Consider the following 16,874-nt stretch of genomic DNA (forward strand, 5'->3'; position numbering starts at 1 on the left):
CTGATTAATTTGGTCCTGATCACATGATCATGCTGGGGACATGAACATATGCCCATAGAATAAAAACAGGCATAATAAACTAAATCATTTTTTGAAAATATGCTTGTAACAAAACAAGGTGACTGGCTCAACCAATCTCAAAATGACAAAGTATTACCATTGTTGCACTGCACTATCTTACAATAACAACACTAATAAATAATGCTTCCAAGTAGGTATGAGTACAAAAAAAACTTACATCCCTACTGTTAATATGTTACATATGTTTTCTCTATAATATGTTAAGAAAAAAATAATTTGGACGTAGTTCTTCAATCCCAGTATGAAACTTTATTTAAAAAACTTAAAAAAAAAAAACACACAATGTACGTTTGCAGATCACAGTGGAAAGGCAGAAGAATGCAAATCTTTCTTGTAAGGTGCTTCTGTAATGATGAACATACAGGTAATGGAGAGACAGCGCAGACAAACAAAACCAAACACTTTGTCCCGCAGTTAATAAAATATAATCCTTCCTTCCAAAAACAGATGGACAAGTTTAACAAGGTTATACAGCCAAGTTTCTGCTTCCACTCCCTTTGAATGAACCATGCAGAAAAGATATATAGCATTATTATAAAAAATACAACCCACCTTTCCCCCATCTTGTTACCCAAAATTAGATTTTGTTTTGTAAACCATGCATATATGTAATTTATATTAATATTACATTCATTTAAAATACATGATATTGCGAATAAGTTAAACACGTCCCATTTTAGATTAAGTGGTTCTAATAATGATGTAATTACAAAATAACGATCCATGTAATAAAATGTAACTATTTATAGTTATGAATTTACTTATACAGATGGGTTACAGTAGTAGCGCTTGTGTAAATGCACAAATGCACGTGTATCAAAACTTCACTTTTGACATATGTAATTACATTTACTGAGTGCATCTCATTAACTGTAACCAGACATTATCTCTTGCAGTTACACAGATGTAACAAAGTGAGGGTCTTTTTTTTTTAAGTGTTTATATGATCTGCCGTTTTTAACTTGCTTTAACAGCAGTTGAGACACTCTTGTATTATTACAGATGTCAAACCTCTGTTCATACAAGTTCATACTATTCATACAAGTTTATACTAAAACAATGCCACACACCACCAGAAGTTACGTTGGTATTTCACTGTATAAAAGTGCAGCTGTGAAAGTGTAACGCCTTCGTCCTGCCTTTATTTCAATAGTTCGTTTTTCATTAAAGTTTACCGTTTTCTGGTTGTGTAAAATGGACCAGTAATTTTTGGTTTCCAGTATGTTCACAGAGCCTGCGCAGCAATACCCTCAGACTTAACAGCATCCACCAGAAAACTGAGCTCATTGCAGAGGGTCTCGTGTCTGTAGGCCATGCGAATCTGGGCCACGTTGGTCCGCCGAATGTCGTTCCCGTCTGGTCCGTCCTGCAGGTAGTTCTCACCTAAAAAGTGTTTCTTCTCCTGTTGAAGGTAATAGAAAGTCATGGGGTGATAATGCCTAATGTAGGTCAACATGACAAATATCACACTGAATCGACAGGAACATTTCACATCACCACATAAAAGAACTCTCCTAAAATTAGCTTTGGCACAGAATCTAGTCTAGACTTGTCTAGGCGTGCTCTGCATGAAGCAATTTGCATGCTTAAAACTTGTTTAAAGGATTATTGATGGGTGTAACCAGTTGTTTCTTTAATATCTAGTATTTGATTGGTACACTTATGTAAGTTGTTTTCTAACACTTGTCATTGTCGCCAATAACAAAAACAAGTTCTCAAGTTCCCACTACTTCTCTGTTTGAGTGGTGTACTGGTGGTATTTGTACATACACAAAGGGAACTATCCATTTGCACACAATAACATGCAGATCAGTAGATCAGCAGATCACGTCTTGTAAAAAGCTGCTTTAAGCATAGCCAAATGTAAAAGTGGCTCTTTAAAACTATTAAAGGTCATTGCATTGTTTAATTAAAAAAGACTATGGTCTAATGTTGAATATCAGTTATTTAGATCACTTTGTAAAAATCTGTCTATATTCTGTATATAGTTAAAACTATATATAAACTACATATAGTTTTAAAAAATCTACAGTGTCTTAAGTGACTATTGATTTTTACTATATAATTCAAAGACTATGCATTTTTACCCAATAAACTATTCTAAATCTTATAAATTGTCTCTGAACTATATGGTAAAAATGTAGTCTTTGGATTATTTGGTCAAATGTACACTGTTTGCCTTAATGTATAAATGTATATCGCAGTATAATAAAAGACATGATGTTGATGATGTACCTGATGTGAGATTCCACTCTGTAGCACACTGTTCCTAGCGATCTCACATACGTCACATGTGCTGAGTTTCCACAGCTGTGCAGCGATAGCATATTCTTCCATCAGCGCCTCCTATAGGACACAGCACAGTATGTGATCGCTGAACAAATTTGAACTTAAAAATGTATTAAAACCTTAAGGCCTAATCCGATTTCACTCCTTGGCCCTACCACCTAGCCCTACCCTTTAATTTTGCATGTGCACACCTAGAGGTAGCATGTCCAGATTCTTGTTAGACTGGAGAGGTACGTTGGAAGTGTTAGGGCTACATAGACCTTAAAACAGAGATTTTTTTAGAGGCTCTCTTAAAACAGAGGGCTGTGAGAATCACTGGTAGGATGGTGGCACAAACACCAAACCTGCTCACTTTCTGAAGACGAACGATGCCCTAAAGTTTACTAGTTAACCAGCAGCTCGGTTGCTGAACTTTAGTGTCCCCCTGCTATATATCTATACCCATCTATTTATAGGTGATTTCTTTATTAGGGTGATTGGGCGACGCCCCACCACAGAGAAAGAAGGAGGAAAAAGTTTCCTGCACATTAATCCAATGTTAACCTAGTCTGCCTCTGACCAATCAACATGAAGTTGCGTTCCCAACAGTCCCGCCTTCATGTTAACCATCTTTTGTTTTTTTTTTTGGAGTTCCAGGCTCTGCAATGCAATCTCAATGGCTTCCTGGAGGGCTTGCCTTTGTATGCTTGCGTCACACACAACCTAGTCGGAGTTTCCAGAACCATGTAGGTTTCCCTTAGACTGTAATAAAATTTAGTTCCCATGGTTACTGCTCTCTGATGTACTGCTATGCGCTGGAGAAGACTCGTTTCACTGGTTAAGATTTATTTTTCCACGTCTCGTAATAACTGTAGGAAAGTTGCTACTGTTGCTAAGTTGTTAAAGGGGTCTTACGGTCCGGTCCTGATTTCACAGTTAGCCTGATAGCATTCACTGCTAACCTGCCTGCCCCACGACTGAATGCACTGGCCATGCTTTACGTGCAATTTTTGTATCTTCACAACTGTTTAATTGTATTTTATTTATTGCACATTAACCCTGATCCCAATTTTTATTCTGTATCTGCTGCACCTAAAATAAAATACTGTCTGATAAAGATTGAATAAACTTTTTTAGTGTGCAGGCTAGGTTTGATTCTTTGATTAATGGTAAAGTTGGTAAAGTCTCTCTCCATGTTCAGGGTTATTTGTGAGGGTAACCGACAGATGAACAGGTCATGATAAAATCATATTATCATAAGATTAAGAGTAAGCAGAATATACACAAAAAACATGTGGTAGGTGTACAAAAGAGAAATGGGATTGGGCCTAAGTATCAGCTGTTCCCTGATACTAATCTTTATAAACTACTGAGCTTTATGTAATAATGAGCTACATCTGGTTGAAGCAGTTCACTGCTCAAACTAACCCTGTGATATGGAAACCTGCATTTTTTTTTTAGTTTCTAATGAGCACTTGAAAAAACGCCGCACCTTGGTGTAGTGGAACTGCATGGGGTCATCAGTGGATAGAGAGACACACAGGCCCTTGTGCAGGAACTCTCTGAGGGGGTTCTTGGAGTACTCCAGGAACAGGCTGTTGTTGCTGAGAGGGGACATGGCAATGGGCACCTGGGCCAGGTAGAAGAGGTACTGCAGCACTGGACTCTGGGTGGGAGTAAAGGTGAAGGACAGCAGTGTTTAAACAGTTCATAGTGCAATACACTAGTTAACCTGGGTGAAGTACTGACCTTTTTCAGGTTGAGGCCGTGTGAGATGTTGTCTGCAGTGAGGAAGGCTGACACCAGGTGAGTGATGGATCCTGCTTCACCACAGTGGGGACGGAACTGGAAGGTACTGAGGCCACGTTCCCTTTAAAATAACATTCAATTACATCATTTCATTAGTTATTGAGTTGTAAAAGATGTAACTTTGTCACCTCAAAATGATCTGTCAACTGGAAAGTTTAATTAAATAAACAGGGTAATAACTAATAAACTTCATATTGGAAATGTAACATGCTATATATATATATGTTAAGTTCTAACTTCTACTTCCTGTGAAAAAAGAGTTTGATAGCATTCCACCATCCTCAACCATTTCTTCCCTATTTGGAAAAAAAAATATTAGAATAAATACAAAAATAAATTATACAAAAAGTAGTGGATTTACATGACTACAGGTGCTGGTCAACGAATAAGAATAATTTGAAATAGTGCAATCATGAAATTCTTTGAATGCATTTTTTGTGCAGAAAGCAAATCAGGTGTTCACCGCACCTGTCCTACTCGTTAGACTAATCACAGAACTCGTTACCTGGAAAAAAATTTGCTCAGCTGAGCTTACCAAAAGGCCCATTTAGGCCATTTAACTGTGACACTGTTGTTTTATTGAATTAGAATAATGGAGAAACTGTTTCATTGAATTAGAATAATTTTTATTATAATTACAATCATCACTTTCTCAGTATTTTGTGGCTGCCCCCTTGGCTTGTAGGACTGCCTGAAGTCTCCGCGGCATCGATTTGACCAGCTTGTCGCAAGTTTCCGCACTCACAGCTTCCCAGGCAGTGGCGATGTTCTGCTTCAGTTGGTCCAGCGTAGTAGGCTTTCTGTCTCGAATTTTCCGCTTGACGATGGCCCAAAGGTTTTCAATGACATTGAGGTCAGGCGAGTTGGCCGGCCATGCCAAAACTTCAAGCTGTTTTTTAGTGAACCAATCTTTGGTCGACTTTACCGCAATTTACTTTACTGTCCAATTACAACGTCACATGGCCCACCATGAGCTCTTTGAACCCTTTCAGTCTGGCTTTCGGCCCCCACCACAGTACAGAGACCGCTCTCATTAAGATCATGAATGACCTACTCATAGCTGCTGACAACGGCCTCATCAGCCTTCTTATTCTCCTAGACCTGTCTGCAGCTTTCGATACAGTTTCTTACACTATCCTGCTCCACCGTCTTCATGATCACTTAGGTGTCACAGCCTCTGCGCTCTCCTGGTTCCACTCCTACCTCTCTAGTAGGACACAATATATCACCATCAAAGACTCCAACCTGACCCCAGCTCCAGTTAACCATGGCGTGCCCCAAGGTTCAGTGTTAGTCCCCCTGCTGTTCACCATTTATATGCTTCCTCTTGGTCAGATCATTCGTAAACATGGACTTCATTTTCACTGCTATGCTGATGATACCCAGTTGTACATCAGTACCAAACCATCTCTTCATTTCCCTCCTTTATCACTTGTCCACTGCCTGCATGATATAAAGGCATGGATGGCCGCTAACTTACTTAAACTAAATAACAGCAAAACAGAGCTCATGATGGTGGCCCCTCCATCTCTGTCTAAGGAAGTTGGTGACATCCTGCTGAATGTGGATGGCTGTATCATCAGGCCTTCAAATGAGGTGCGTAACCTGGGTGTCATTCTGGACTGTACACTCTCACTCCAGGCCCACATCAGAAACACCACCAAATCCGCCTTCTTCCATCTCAAGAACATCTGCAGACTCCGTCCTTCATTGTCTCACTCTGTGGCAGAGACTCTGATCCATGCCTTCGTTACCTCCCGCCTGGATTACTGTAATGGTGTCTTATATGGTTTGCCCACTAAAGCCCTGGATCAACTACAGCGTGTCCAAAACTCTGCTGCCAGGGTGCTCACACACACAAAGCAGTGAAATCCCGCGTTACTTACAAACTTTTACTCCTCACCTACAAATCACTCCATGGCCTTGCTCCCCAGTATCTCTTTGATCTCCTCCAGCTATTCCCAACCTAGGTCCTTGAGGTCCTCTGGCAAGGACCAGCTTGTTATCCCCCGCTCCAGGCTACGGGCCTTTGGTGACAGAGCCTTCTGTGTTGCCGCCCCCACCCTCTGGAACAGTCTACTACTCCACATTCGCCAAGCCCCCACTTTAAACATGTTCAAAAAGCACCTCAAGTCACATCTCTTTACTGCGGCCTATGGCCCTTAACCCTCCCCTTTCACTTCTTCAATCCCTTAGCCCCATCTCCTTTTTGTAAAGCGACCTTGGGTTCCATGAAAGGCGCTATATAAAACTAAGTTATTATTATTATTATTATTATTATTACTATTTACTGCTTTTATTTTGACACCTTTTGGCACCTATTCTAATGTGATTTGGGGGTTTTACAAGCAGGATTTGTATTACTGTTGAGATAAATGCTTTTAATACTGTGCTTAGAACCTCTATACAGTAATACATATTTTTGGCATTATTACTAAATGCATTAGTTCCTGTTAATTCTCACACACAAATACAATGAAAATCAATACAATTACGTTCTTAAAATGAAGGGCTTATAAAAAAGTTGACAGAATAAATACAGGCTCAGCAGACATTTGGATAAGACTGAAATATAGTAAGAATAAATGAAGCGTACTTGCGCAGGTTGTTCAGCACCATGATATTGGCATACATGTGGTAGAGATAGTAGCTGTAAGGTGGGTTCTCCTCAGCAGTCCACTCCTCAGGTTTGGGGCTTTTATAGGAAAACATGTGATCGCTGTGTTTGGACTCATCATCCACGCTGTCAAAGCCTGTGACCTGCAGGGAAATAATAATTCCACAATAGATTTAGCCTGGCCGTGTTCAAAATCTGAATTCTTAGCAGCACATCTTTTATCCATTTATTCATCCAAATCAGCAGAACATAATCACTAGCTGAAAAAACAACTATTAAAAAAAACTGTAACTACATAACAGCTATACATCATATACTGATGAATATTTATAAAAAAGAAATTTATGTTTACTTTCTTTATTAAGATAACTACTAAAGTTCAAGCTTTAACTACAGCAAAGCTGTTGTTAAAGAAAGTAATATGAATGACTAATAATGAGAATAACAAAAAAACAATAAGAGAAATAATTATTAAATGTTATATATTATGACACCATAAAACCATACTTTTTTGCAATGGTTGTCATTCCATGAAAATTTCATATCACTGCAACCCTAATAATGACAAAACAACAGGTGTTTTTATTTGCGTCTCCACCTGTATAACAGTGGGTCACTGCCAATCCTTGCAATACTTTGGTAAATAGGCATTAGTCATCCATTATAACTGCTGATGATTAGGCTTAAGACTGCAACAGAACACCTGTAACACCCTAACACACCTGCATCCAATAATAGCACAACAGTTTGCTCCACTAAGCTGCTCGGCTCTGAACAGTTTCCCAGCCTAACACAACACAATTCAGTACAGTACTCACATATTTCAGGAAGACGTGCATTTCCTTGTGCTTCTGGGGGTTTACAGTGGCCTCAAACAAAGGAAGGAAGATGTTTTCCAGCATCTTAGCGAAGTTGGGAATGATCTTCTTTAATCTGAAAATGTCACTTAGTGACAAAATATGAAAAAAGGCTTATAAAAAATTGTTTTAGAGCATGGCTGTTCAATCATTGTCTCAGACACACTGTAGATTTAAATATTTGTGGATAGAACCCGTTCTATTGAATGAATTCCACTACATTAAAGCCCAATCCCATTTCACCCCTTGACCCAAACCCTCAGTTTTGCATGTGTAAGTCTAGAAGTAGGGTGTCCTGATTCTTGTTAGGCTGGAGGGAGAGGTGGGAGTGTTAACCCTTCAAACTAAGATTTTTCTGAGATCAGGCACACTCAAAACAGAGGGATGAGAATCACTGGCAAGATGGCGGCACAAACAACCAAAGAAACCCACAAATTTAAGAATGTTCCTTGTTAACAATTATAATAACCACTATAATACTATAGTTTAATGTGTAATTTCGATGTTTTATGGCCATTTTATTTATAACAAGCGTTAAATAAATCACTAGTAGCTAGTTAGCTAACTTTTCCATTCCACCTTAAGTAGTGCAACAAATCCTGCATTTAAAATGGAACTGAAAATAAAAGCTAATAAAAGCTAAGTTCATCTATCCATCACATAGGAATTACAATAAATAATTTGGACAATTATAATTAATTGATGCAAAACCTGCCCCGTTTCTGAAGACATACAATGCCCTAAAGTTAACTAGTTGAGCACCCAGGTCTTGGTTTCTCCCAAAGTTTCCTCCTTTCCATCTGAGGTCTTTCCTTGCCACTGTTGCTTACTTAAAATAGGTTTGGACCTGTATCTCTGTAAAGCTGCTTAGTGACAATGTTTGTTGTAAAAAGTGCTGTATAATTAAATTTGAACAGAACTGAACTGAATTAAACTTAATACACATGATAATGCCAGAAATGACCAGAAGCCTCAGACCACCTCCAGACGCATGAAGTGACCAGGTGTAAATAAGGTCTAAGAAGATGTATTGTATGGAAATGTATCAAATAAAGAACTTACTAGATTCTTGGCACCTGTATGATCCATCTCATGTTGGGAGAGTAAACCTTTTGCTGGATGAACCATTTTGCAAGGTTCTCCCACTCCTCAGGTGAGCGACCATAGATGGAAAGGCGGGGCTCTGCATACTGGTACTTACTCTCCTCCAGATCATGAGCTACCTCCTATAGAGAAAGGCAGTGGGCATATATATTTATATAGCACATGCTTTATATGAACAGTGTTTATGTAACTCTTATTGAGTCAGTTCACGTTTTCACCTTTATAAGGCGTGCAAAGTATTCTCCATTGATGTAGTTGTCCGTTTTGAGGTAGATCTCACGAAGCTCACTGGCACCCACTGGGTTGTATTTGGAGTTGAACTTGTCAAAGCGATGGAAAGTTTGCCTACCCTGATGATGTTAAAAATGCATATATTTATAATTTTACATATTTACATATAATGTGATACTGTCAGCCATGGAAGGTAATGTATGAATATTTAAAGTTCTTGTTGGTATATAGAGCTACATACAGCGTGCACATCCAGTGAATCTACTGTAAGGTCATAAGGATCCATGTGCAGGTTCTGAAACACTTGTTTAAGGGTGATCTTCTTCCCACCCTTCTCCATCACCACCCGATCTCCCTCTACATCACAGGTGTTCTGGATGAACCGGAGCAGGTGCTTCTGATTCATGCAGGCAGCTGCGTGGATATGAGTGTCTACCTGAACATAACAAAAATCACATCTGATTCACATCACAGTTTCAAGCCAAAATGAATGTTGTGTCCAAAAGAACATAGATAAATTCAAGATGATTTCATTTATTAAGGGAAAAACTGATCCCAACCAACCTGGCCATATGTGAAAAATAATTGCCTCCCCATGAATAAACCACATTTTTTGGAAAGCTAAGTTCAATTTCACAAGTCACATCCAGCCTGATTACTGCCAGACCTGTACAATCAAGAAATCACTTAAATAGATACCTGTCTGACAACATGAAGCTGATTAAAAGATCTCTAAAAGAAACTCATTATGCCTCAATCTAAAGAAATTGAAGAACAGATGAGAAATATATCAGTCTGGAAAAGGTTACAAAGCCATTTCTGACCACAGTGACAGCTATTATTCACAAATGGAGAAAAAATGGAATAGGAGTGATCGGACTACTGAAGTTACTCCAAAAGGGTATGGACAACTCATCCACGAGGCCCCTAAATAACTCAGAACAACTCAGAAAAGTCAGTTGTGGTGATTCAATAATAACAAAGAAAGTGGGCAAAAATGGTATCCATGTGAGAGTTCCAAGGTAAAAAACACTGCTTTCCAAAAAAAAACACTTTTGCCAACAAACATCTTGATGATCCCCAGTATCTTAAACAGGCCATTTATGCTAAAAACCCATACAATGTGGCTGAATTAAAACAATTCAGCAAAGAAAAGTGGGCCAAAATTCCTCAACATAGAGGTAGAAATCTCACTGGCAGTTATCACAAATGCTTAATTGCAGTTTTTGCTGCCAAGAGTGGCATAACCACGTAATTAGGTTTAGGGGCAATTTTTCACATAGATTGAGGTTGGTTTAAATTATTTTTTTCCCTTAATAAATGAAAATATAAATATTTTATATTTTATTAATCTGAAAAAAATGTAAGTAAATCAAAAACAACATTATTCTGTAGCAAATACTTTTTTTTACATAACTGTTTGTACCATACCTTCCTGACATTATAAAAGTCTCTGTGTGGGACACATTTTAGTTCCTTCAACTCAGCCATCTCGTTCAGCATCTCGTGCAGGTAGAACTTAGACATCAGGAAGTTCAGCCTTCTGTGACAATAGGTCTTCCTGCAAATAGGCAAATGAACACATTTATCACAATATAAGCACACAAAAGCAGTTCTGACTGTTCAAGTCAGTATAGAGGTCATATTTAATTGTACAGAACTGAGGAGAATTTAAGAAGTTGTCATGTCAACAATCAAACTATACATAAAAAGTCAAAATAATTTACATCCGCAATTAACAGAATATCCAAGTGTAAAAAAACTGCTAAAAAGCATTGGACAGGTAGCTGCGCCCCTAAATAGCAATGCGCCAAAGTCAGAGCGTGCCTTCATAGGGAATGTAACGGAAAGTGACACTCTAATTGGTTTATTGCATGTAACGTCCAAAAAACACTTATAATAATTAAGAAAATTAGAACATGCCTTTTGCGAGTTTTGAGCCGCACAGTGCGTACTTCTTCTTTGGTTGTTATGATAACAAAGACAGATTGACACTCCCTAAATCAGATGTACAGTGCTTGGTTGATGGCTCACCTATAGATTGCTAAATTAAGCACATTGTCTCAGAAACTATTTCAGTAAACGATATTATTGTCATTTTACTACTTTTACATTTATGCCACTGATATATAAAAATAATAATTTGATAGCATTATAGTGCAATGATATCCTTTTAAAAAGCTATGAATTACAATCTATTTATCATAGTTTAGGAGATGCATACTTCTCTTCTCCTGTCACAGTCTACTCTGGGTGTATGGAGACGCTGTTTCTGATGTATTGGTCTTTGTTGAATAGGTTAAAATACAGGCAAAGTCCATTCATATGTAAACAAACGTTTAAAGAAACACAATGTAGGTAATTAAGATAAGCTAAAATTATGATGGTCATGGCTATTCATTGCATGATTAGTCAATAATATAAATATAGTGACAGACCCATTATTATGTTATTTAGGCTCATTAAACAAGAATTCTGCACCACTCACGTTGGTCCATCTGCGATCATGGCGAGAACATGAGTCATGTCAATAGCGAAGGTCTCCATATCAGGGTAAGGCAAACCATGTGGCTTCTCCTGAGACAAGGCCTCTGCATTATCATACACGTATATGATCCCATCCTTCATCTTCATGGGGTAGTTAAGGTTCTGTGGGACGTCCTCCATGCTGTACGGGTCTTGGCCCTCAGTTGGGCTAGGAACAGTGTCTGTAGTTGATTTAACACACAAGGAAAGGATAAACATTAATCCATTTTTACTCATGATTAAGGATAAAAAATAAGTATATGTAAGCTAAATGTTTGTTTTATGTTGCGTCTATTTTAAATCCTACCTACCGGGCAGAACCTCCTCTTCCTCACTAAATTTCTCATTATTGGCACTTCTTAGAAACTTGGCAGTGGTCCTAGGAAAGCGATGGTACGCCAGACGGGAATATTTCTCTCTGATGAATAATGCTTTCAACAAGCTTTTTGCTGCCTGCTCATAGTCTTCAACTGTGATCTGGATCAACACAAGAACAGTTAATAATGTGGATTAGAGATCATTTTGACGATACTAAAAGGGTTATATTTCTTATAAACCTGACCAAGAAACTATCAAACATTTAAACCATAAAGAACTGCAATTAGGAATTGCAAAATGTTCACAGTACCAGTCAAATGTTTAAGCATACCTCTTTTCATGTAATTTTTTTTTTCTTTACTTTGATTATTTTCTACATTATAGATTAATATTAAAGATATCAACTCGTCCCTAAATGCATATGTGTTCCTTTATAATGTTTTAGTCTTTAAAATTAATCTACGATGTAATACATAATACAAATATAGAACAAATACTATGAGAATGTATGTCCAAAATTGTGAATAGTGTACTGTACATGTTATATACGCTTTGTGACTGGTAAATATAGAATATACCGAAAAATATATTGGGATACCTGCTTATTTTCTGTTATTCCAAAATCAAGAATATCAAAATGCAAAAAAAAAAAATCTTTACACTCAAATTAATGCAAATTAAAGGAATTAAATGACAAGCGTGTAAATGAGGTCAACTTCCCAACTCATCCCAAAAGTTTCGGATGGAGCACCATGCTCCACAGCTTCATTGAGGGCCTCTAGCCTACATTTGAGGTTGAAAATGGGTTCATTTCTCTACATGTAATAGACAGCTCTGCATATGTGTATATGTGCATCTGTGTCTGCAATAGATGCAACTTATATCTTTATGTATTATATGCTTATATGCAACTTAAGTATCTTTATGTATTCATTAACAACAGTATCCAAACAAATGTACACATATATATTATTCAAGCAGTCTATCAGCTCATCCATTAATTAGTGCATCCTTAAATATTCAAATATACTTTAATACAAATCGTTTATATCATCTTCTGTAATTGTGTTTAATTTTTTTTTATGTACTAATCTTACCCCAGCGCAATAGTCTCCACTAATGGTGACTCTCTGGAACTCCGGGATGTTGTCTGGGACTGGGGGTCCTGCAGTGTCAGGGGTAAGCAGAGGGGACACCACAGACATAGCCCAGTCAGCAGCACCAGGGAGCTGGAGCGATATTGACTGTGAACGCATCAGTTTAAAGCTCTTCTTCCTAGAGCCAGGCAAAACAACAACAAAAAAAGATATATTAACCACAAACAACTTTCAAATTACCTTCTTTTACATCTTTTTAAGTCCTCTCACCTCTTGACGGTCTCTGCAGAATGTTCCTCAGCCAGTTCTTTGAGCAGTTCTCGCTCCTTGGCCTGGTGTAGGCCAATGGGGCAGTCCTCAGGCACGGTAAACATGGACATAACATCTTTGGTGTTCTCCTCCTTCAGTGCTGAAGCGTAGACCTTCTCTGCCAGCAGCTTCACCTTCTCGTCCACCTCGCAGAAGGAGATCTTTGTGAACTGCCGCGGCATCTCTGCAAGCAAATCAATATAGAGACTGAGAACTGAAGAAAACCTTGTTGAACCTTATGAGAAGTTGGGATATCATATAAAATTGGTTTCACTAACATAAAAAACACTGTATTTACCAAAGTATTGAGACCAGCGCTCATATATCCTTTTTTTCTTGGATCTGAAGCTGTCTATGTACTGTCTAAGGTAGGATTTCTACTAGATTTTGGAGCATTGCTCTGACAATCTAATTGAATTCAGCAGAGTTAGTGAGGACTTGCAGCACCAACATTCTAGAGAACATATAGAACTATAGATCTATGTAAGTCAAATTAAAGCGCAAGACTTAGAGTGCCTATTAATACGACTGAAATGATACAATATATCTGTGGTATTGATATATTGTCCTACTCTTAAAGACCCCTGTAAAGAACTTGTGAGGTGCGTGTCTATAGGTGCAGAGAATGGGTTGAGCCCTAAATCTAAATATCTGTGAAATGCATTTTTTTAACCCTAAAACACTAACGTTAAAATTAGTAACACCATCACTAATGTTGGGTATACACTATATGGCAAGTTTTGGAACCTTTCTTTAATTTTACAACATACAACATCACATACAATAAAAAAGGTATCAAGGATGACCCTGTAAAAAAGCAGAAAAACTATTGGAAAATCAGATAATCCTTAACAGGTAATGTCCTAACAAAAAAAAAATAATGCTGCTCGGAACTTGGACTTTGGTCCACCCATTTCTGGGACATGTGAGCACCTGATTTAAACACACAAACATTGACATCAGATAAATTACATCCAAAAAATATGTTTCTCTCTATCACTAACGGCAGATGAAAATCACCAGAACGCATGCCTCTAGAAACACAATGAAAATCACATAAAAAAAATTGTGTGGGTGAAAATCAACCGTGTTCTAGGGTTAATGCCACAAAAAACAATTCTTTAGTATTTGTGCACGCACTCTCTGAAGTTCTTCAGAATGTATAGTGGAAATTTTTCTTCCTCTTTCCTTTAGCTTAATCTCTGTTTTTGTGAATATATCTACGCCAGTGGGCCACTGAGTGAAAACAACCTAAACATATGTCAACAGTCAGACGTTTATTACTATCTTGGCAGTAAATTGTCAACAGTCGCATCCCCAAAGCGTGTACACCCCTGCTTGTTATGCTCTCATGGACAAGCAGGAGTGCACAAAAAGTGATTAATGAATTTATAGACCAGGGGTTTTCTGAAGAGGTACCAAGCTTTTTCCTATTCATTATGCTAATTAAGCACTCCTAAAGGCAGTAATCAGATAGATCTGATCAGATTGACAAGAGTTGGGCTGAAGTCTAGGCTCTTAAAGGCCTAGGTTGAATACCACTGCTGCTGACATTTAATATGCTAATTTTATATAAAGGTAGGATGAATACTCAGTCAATATCTTCAATTCAGGAAAGGCTTCTACATTAGCAGAGATTCTAATGATGCCCATCTATATGCAGATCCTTTTTTAAAAGTAAAGCATGTCTTGTTTTGAGGTTAGGCTGAGGTTTTACAACTTTCTGATGATCCCTTTTAGTGGATCAAGCTGAAAGTCTGCACTTTAACCACATTTTGGTTAATTTGCTTCTTATCTAGTCCACTGTGGGGGTGTACAGTGGCATATTTACAAACTTTACATCACTGTCCGTATACTTATGGACCAGACTGTATGAAGTAGCAAGTGATGCAAGGTTTGTGACCGCAAAGCACAAATCATGGCTGCAAAAATGTCCTGCTCATCTCTTAGCAGTGTATTAGTCAGGTTTCTGTAAACACCACCACACAGCCATCTGTTGGCATTCCTGCAACAGAGACTCATCTCTAACCCGCTCCTATAACACTCAGTGCTTTCTCAAGTTCTCAAGTGTCAGGCAGCACGTTGCACTTGGCTTTGGCACCCTTCTGTGCACCAAGGCCCAAGTGGCCATCACCCTTCACTTGTTGTTATTAGCACTCTGAGAAGTGTGAGGGGATCTTGCTGATTGAAAGAGGAAGTAGATGCTGTTTATTTCTACATGCAGCTCAACAAAAACTGACTATACAAAAGTCCCTTTCTGAAATGGATGCCAGTGACACTTTTGTAAGCAAATATGGTCAATTTCACATATCTGTCTTGACGTGACATCTGCATCAAATTAATCTTCAATTTATTTATTTTTATTTAAACTTTAATCATTTTCAGGCGTCCCAGTTTACATAAGATACACTTTAAAATAAGAAACATTTTTTCTAAACATTTTATGAGTTTGTTTTCCTAATTTTTGTATATTATCACCTCATTACAATAAATTGTTTTGTCTATAAATTATATACTTTTGCTTTCATTTATGTAATTTGAGCCAGGAACAAAAAACGGCCAATTCTGGCATTCTTTTCATGTAAGACATGGTCTGTCCAAATTCCCCCACCCGTCATATGAAACAGTGAGGTTTTTACCAGAGATGCACCGATGTGGGAATTCTGGGCCGATACCCTTTTCCAATATTACACAATATGTACAACACACACTTTAACACTTCTTAAGGGATAAGAAGAAATATATCCCTATTTATATTCTTGGTGATCTGACAAAGCAAATATAAAAAATATATATTAAAGTTATTTTTAGTATTACTATAACAGATTCATATGTTCATTACAAACATAAAATCTTTTTTTTACTGTATTGTAAACAGTAACTTACAAAGACCCTGATTTTGTATAAAATAATAATAGTGTAACAAATTGCAGCAAATTAAGTGCATGTGAACCAAACATTAAAGGTCAACACAGGAAATAGCAAAACAAATACAAAATGGCTTTCAAGAATATCACAAAATAACAATATAGTTTTTATGGTGTCAAATATTTGTTTGATATTATTGTGTACAATACGATATGGCACACCACTATATCTTAGAATCTTTTGAAAACAGCACTAATTTCATACAATGACTCCCAGACATTTACAATGTGGATATACCTATATTTTCAGCATATAGTAATATGCTATAATTAGCTCTAATTATGAGCATTTAATATTTGATTTATCCTCATTCAAAAAGCCAAATAATCAATTGCAATCCAATTAAAATGGTAGACATTTTATATTCATTTAATTATTAAGCTATAAAATGTTACAATTATTTAAACATTAAACATATCTAAACAGCTTGGTTGTAAATTTTTGCACATGCTGCCACGGCCTATTAAATTAAATTGTGCTATTTTACATTTACAACTGGTTTACACTGAATGGGCTGTAATGTAAATATTATGAGGGGTTATAGTGTTCAGACACACAGCCGCTCTGACACACTGTTGGTCATGTATTCCAAATGTGGCCAAAACCAGTGGTGTGTCTGTTGCTAAGGGCAGTGAGGGCACTGTTCCAGTATATACAGACTATATATATATTTATCTATCAACATGTACAGTGCTTGAGCTCTGGTTCCATTCCAGTTCCCATGTACTT

General features: G+C 37.5%; 1 protein-coding gene across 3 annotated transcripts in view; it reads right to left on the minus strand.

Annotated features, from left to right (window-relative positions):
* Nucleotides 1-315: 315 nt before the first annotated feature.
* The window catches only part of ampd3b (adenosine monophosphate deaminase 3b), a 32,125-nt gene continuing 15,566 nt past the window's right edge, over nucleotides 316-16,874 (minus strand). For all 3 annotated transcript variants that reach the window (XM_007249232.4, XM_007249234.4, XM_007249233.4), the window contains 14 exons: nucleotides 13,179-13,401; nucleotides 12,909-13,086; nucleotides 11,805-11,970; nucleotides 11,456-11,675; nucleotides 10,399-10,528; nucleotides 9,209-9,403; nucleotides 8,955-9,086; nucleotides 8,695-8,858; nucleotides 7,594-7,720; nucleotides 6,755-6,918; nucleotides 4,099-4,219; nucleotides 3,842-4,015; nucleotides 2,317-2,427; nucleotides 316-1,483 (listed from right to left, as the gene is read on the minus strand). In XM_007249232.4, coding sequence (XP_007249294.3) covers nucleotides 1,307-1,483; nucleotides 2,317-2,427; nucleotides 3,842-4,015; nucleotides 4,099-4,219; nucleotides 6,755-6,918; nucleotides 7,594-7,720; nucleotides 8,695-8,858; nucleotides 8,955-9,086; nucleotides 9,209-9,403; nucleotides 10,399-10,528; nucleotides 11,456-11,675; nucleotides 11,805-11,970; nucleotides 12,909-13,086; nucleotides 13,179-13,401 — 2,282 coding nt within the window. In that variant the 3' untranslated portion in view covers nucleotides 316-1,306. The remainder of the gene's footprint in view (nucleotides 1,484-2,316; nucleotides 2,428-3,841; nucleotides 4,016-4,098; nucleotides 4,220-6,754; nucleotides 6,919-7,593; nucleotides 7,721-8,694; nucleotides 8,859-8,954; nucleotides 9,087-9,208; nucleotides 9,404-10,398; nucleotides 10,529-11,455; nucleotides 11,676-11,804; nucleotides 11,971-12,908; nucleotides 13,087-13,178; nucleotides 13,402-16,874) is intronic.

Source organism: Astyanax mexicanus, chromosome 9, assembly GCF_023375975.1.
Source record: "Astyanax mexicanus isolate ESR-SI-001 chromosome 9, AstMex3_surface, whole genome shotgun sequence".
NCBI lineage: Eukaryota > Metazoa > Chordata > Actinopteri > Characiformes > Acestrorhamphidae > Astyanax > Astyanax mexicanus.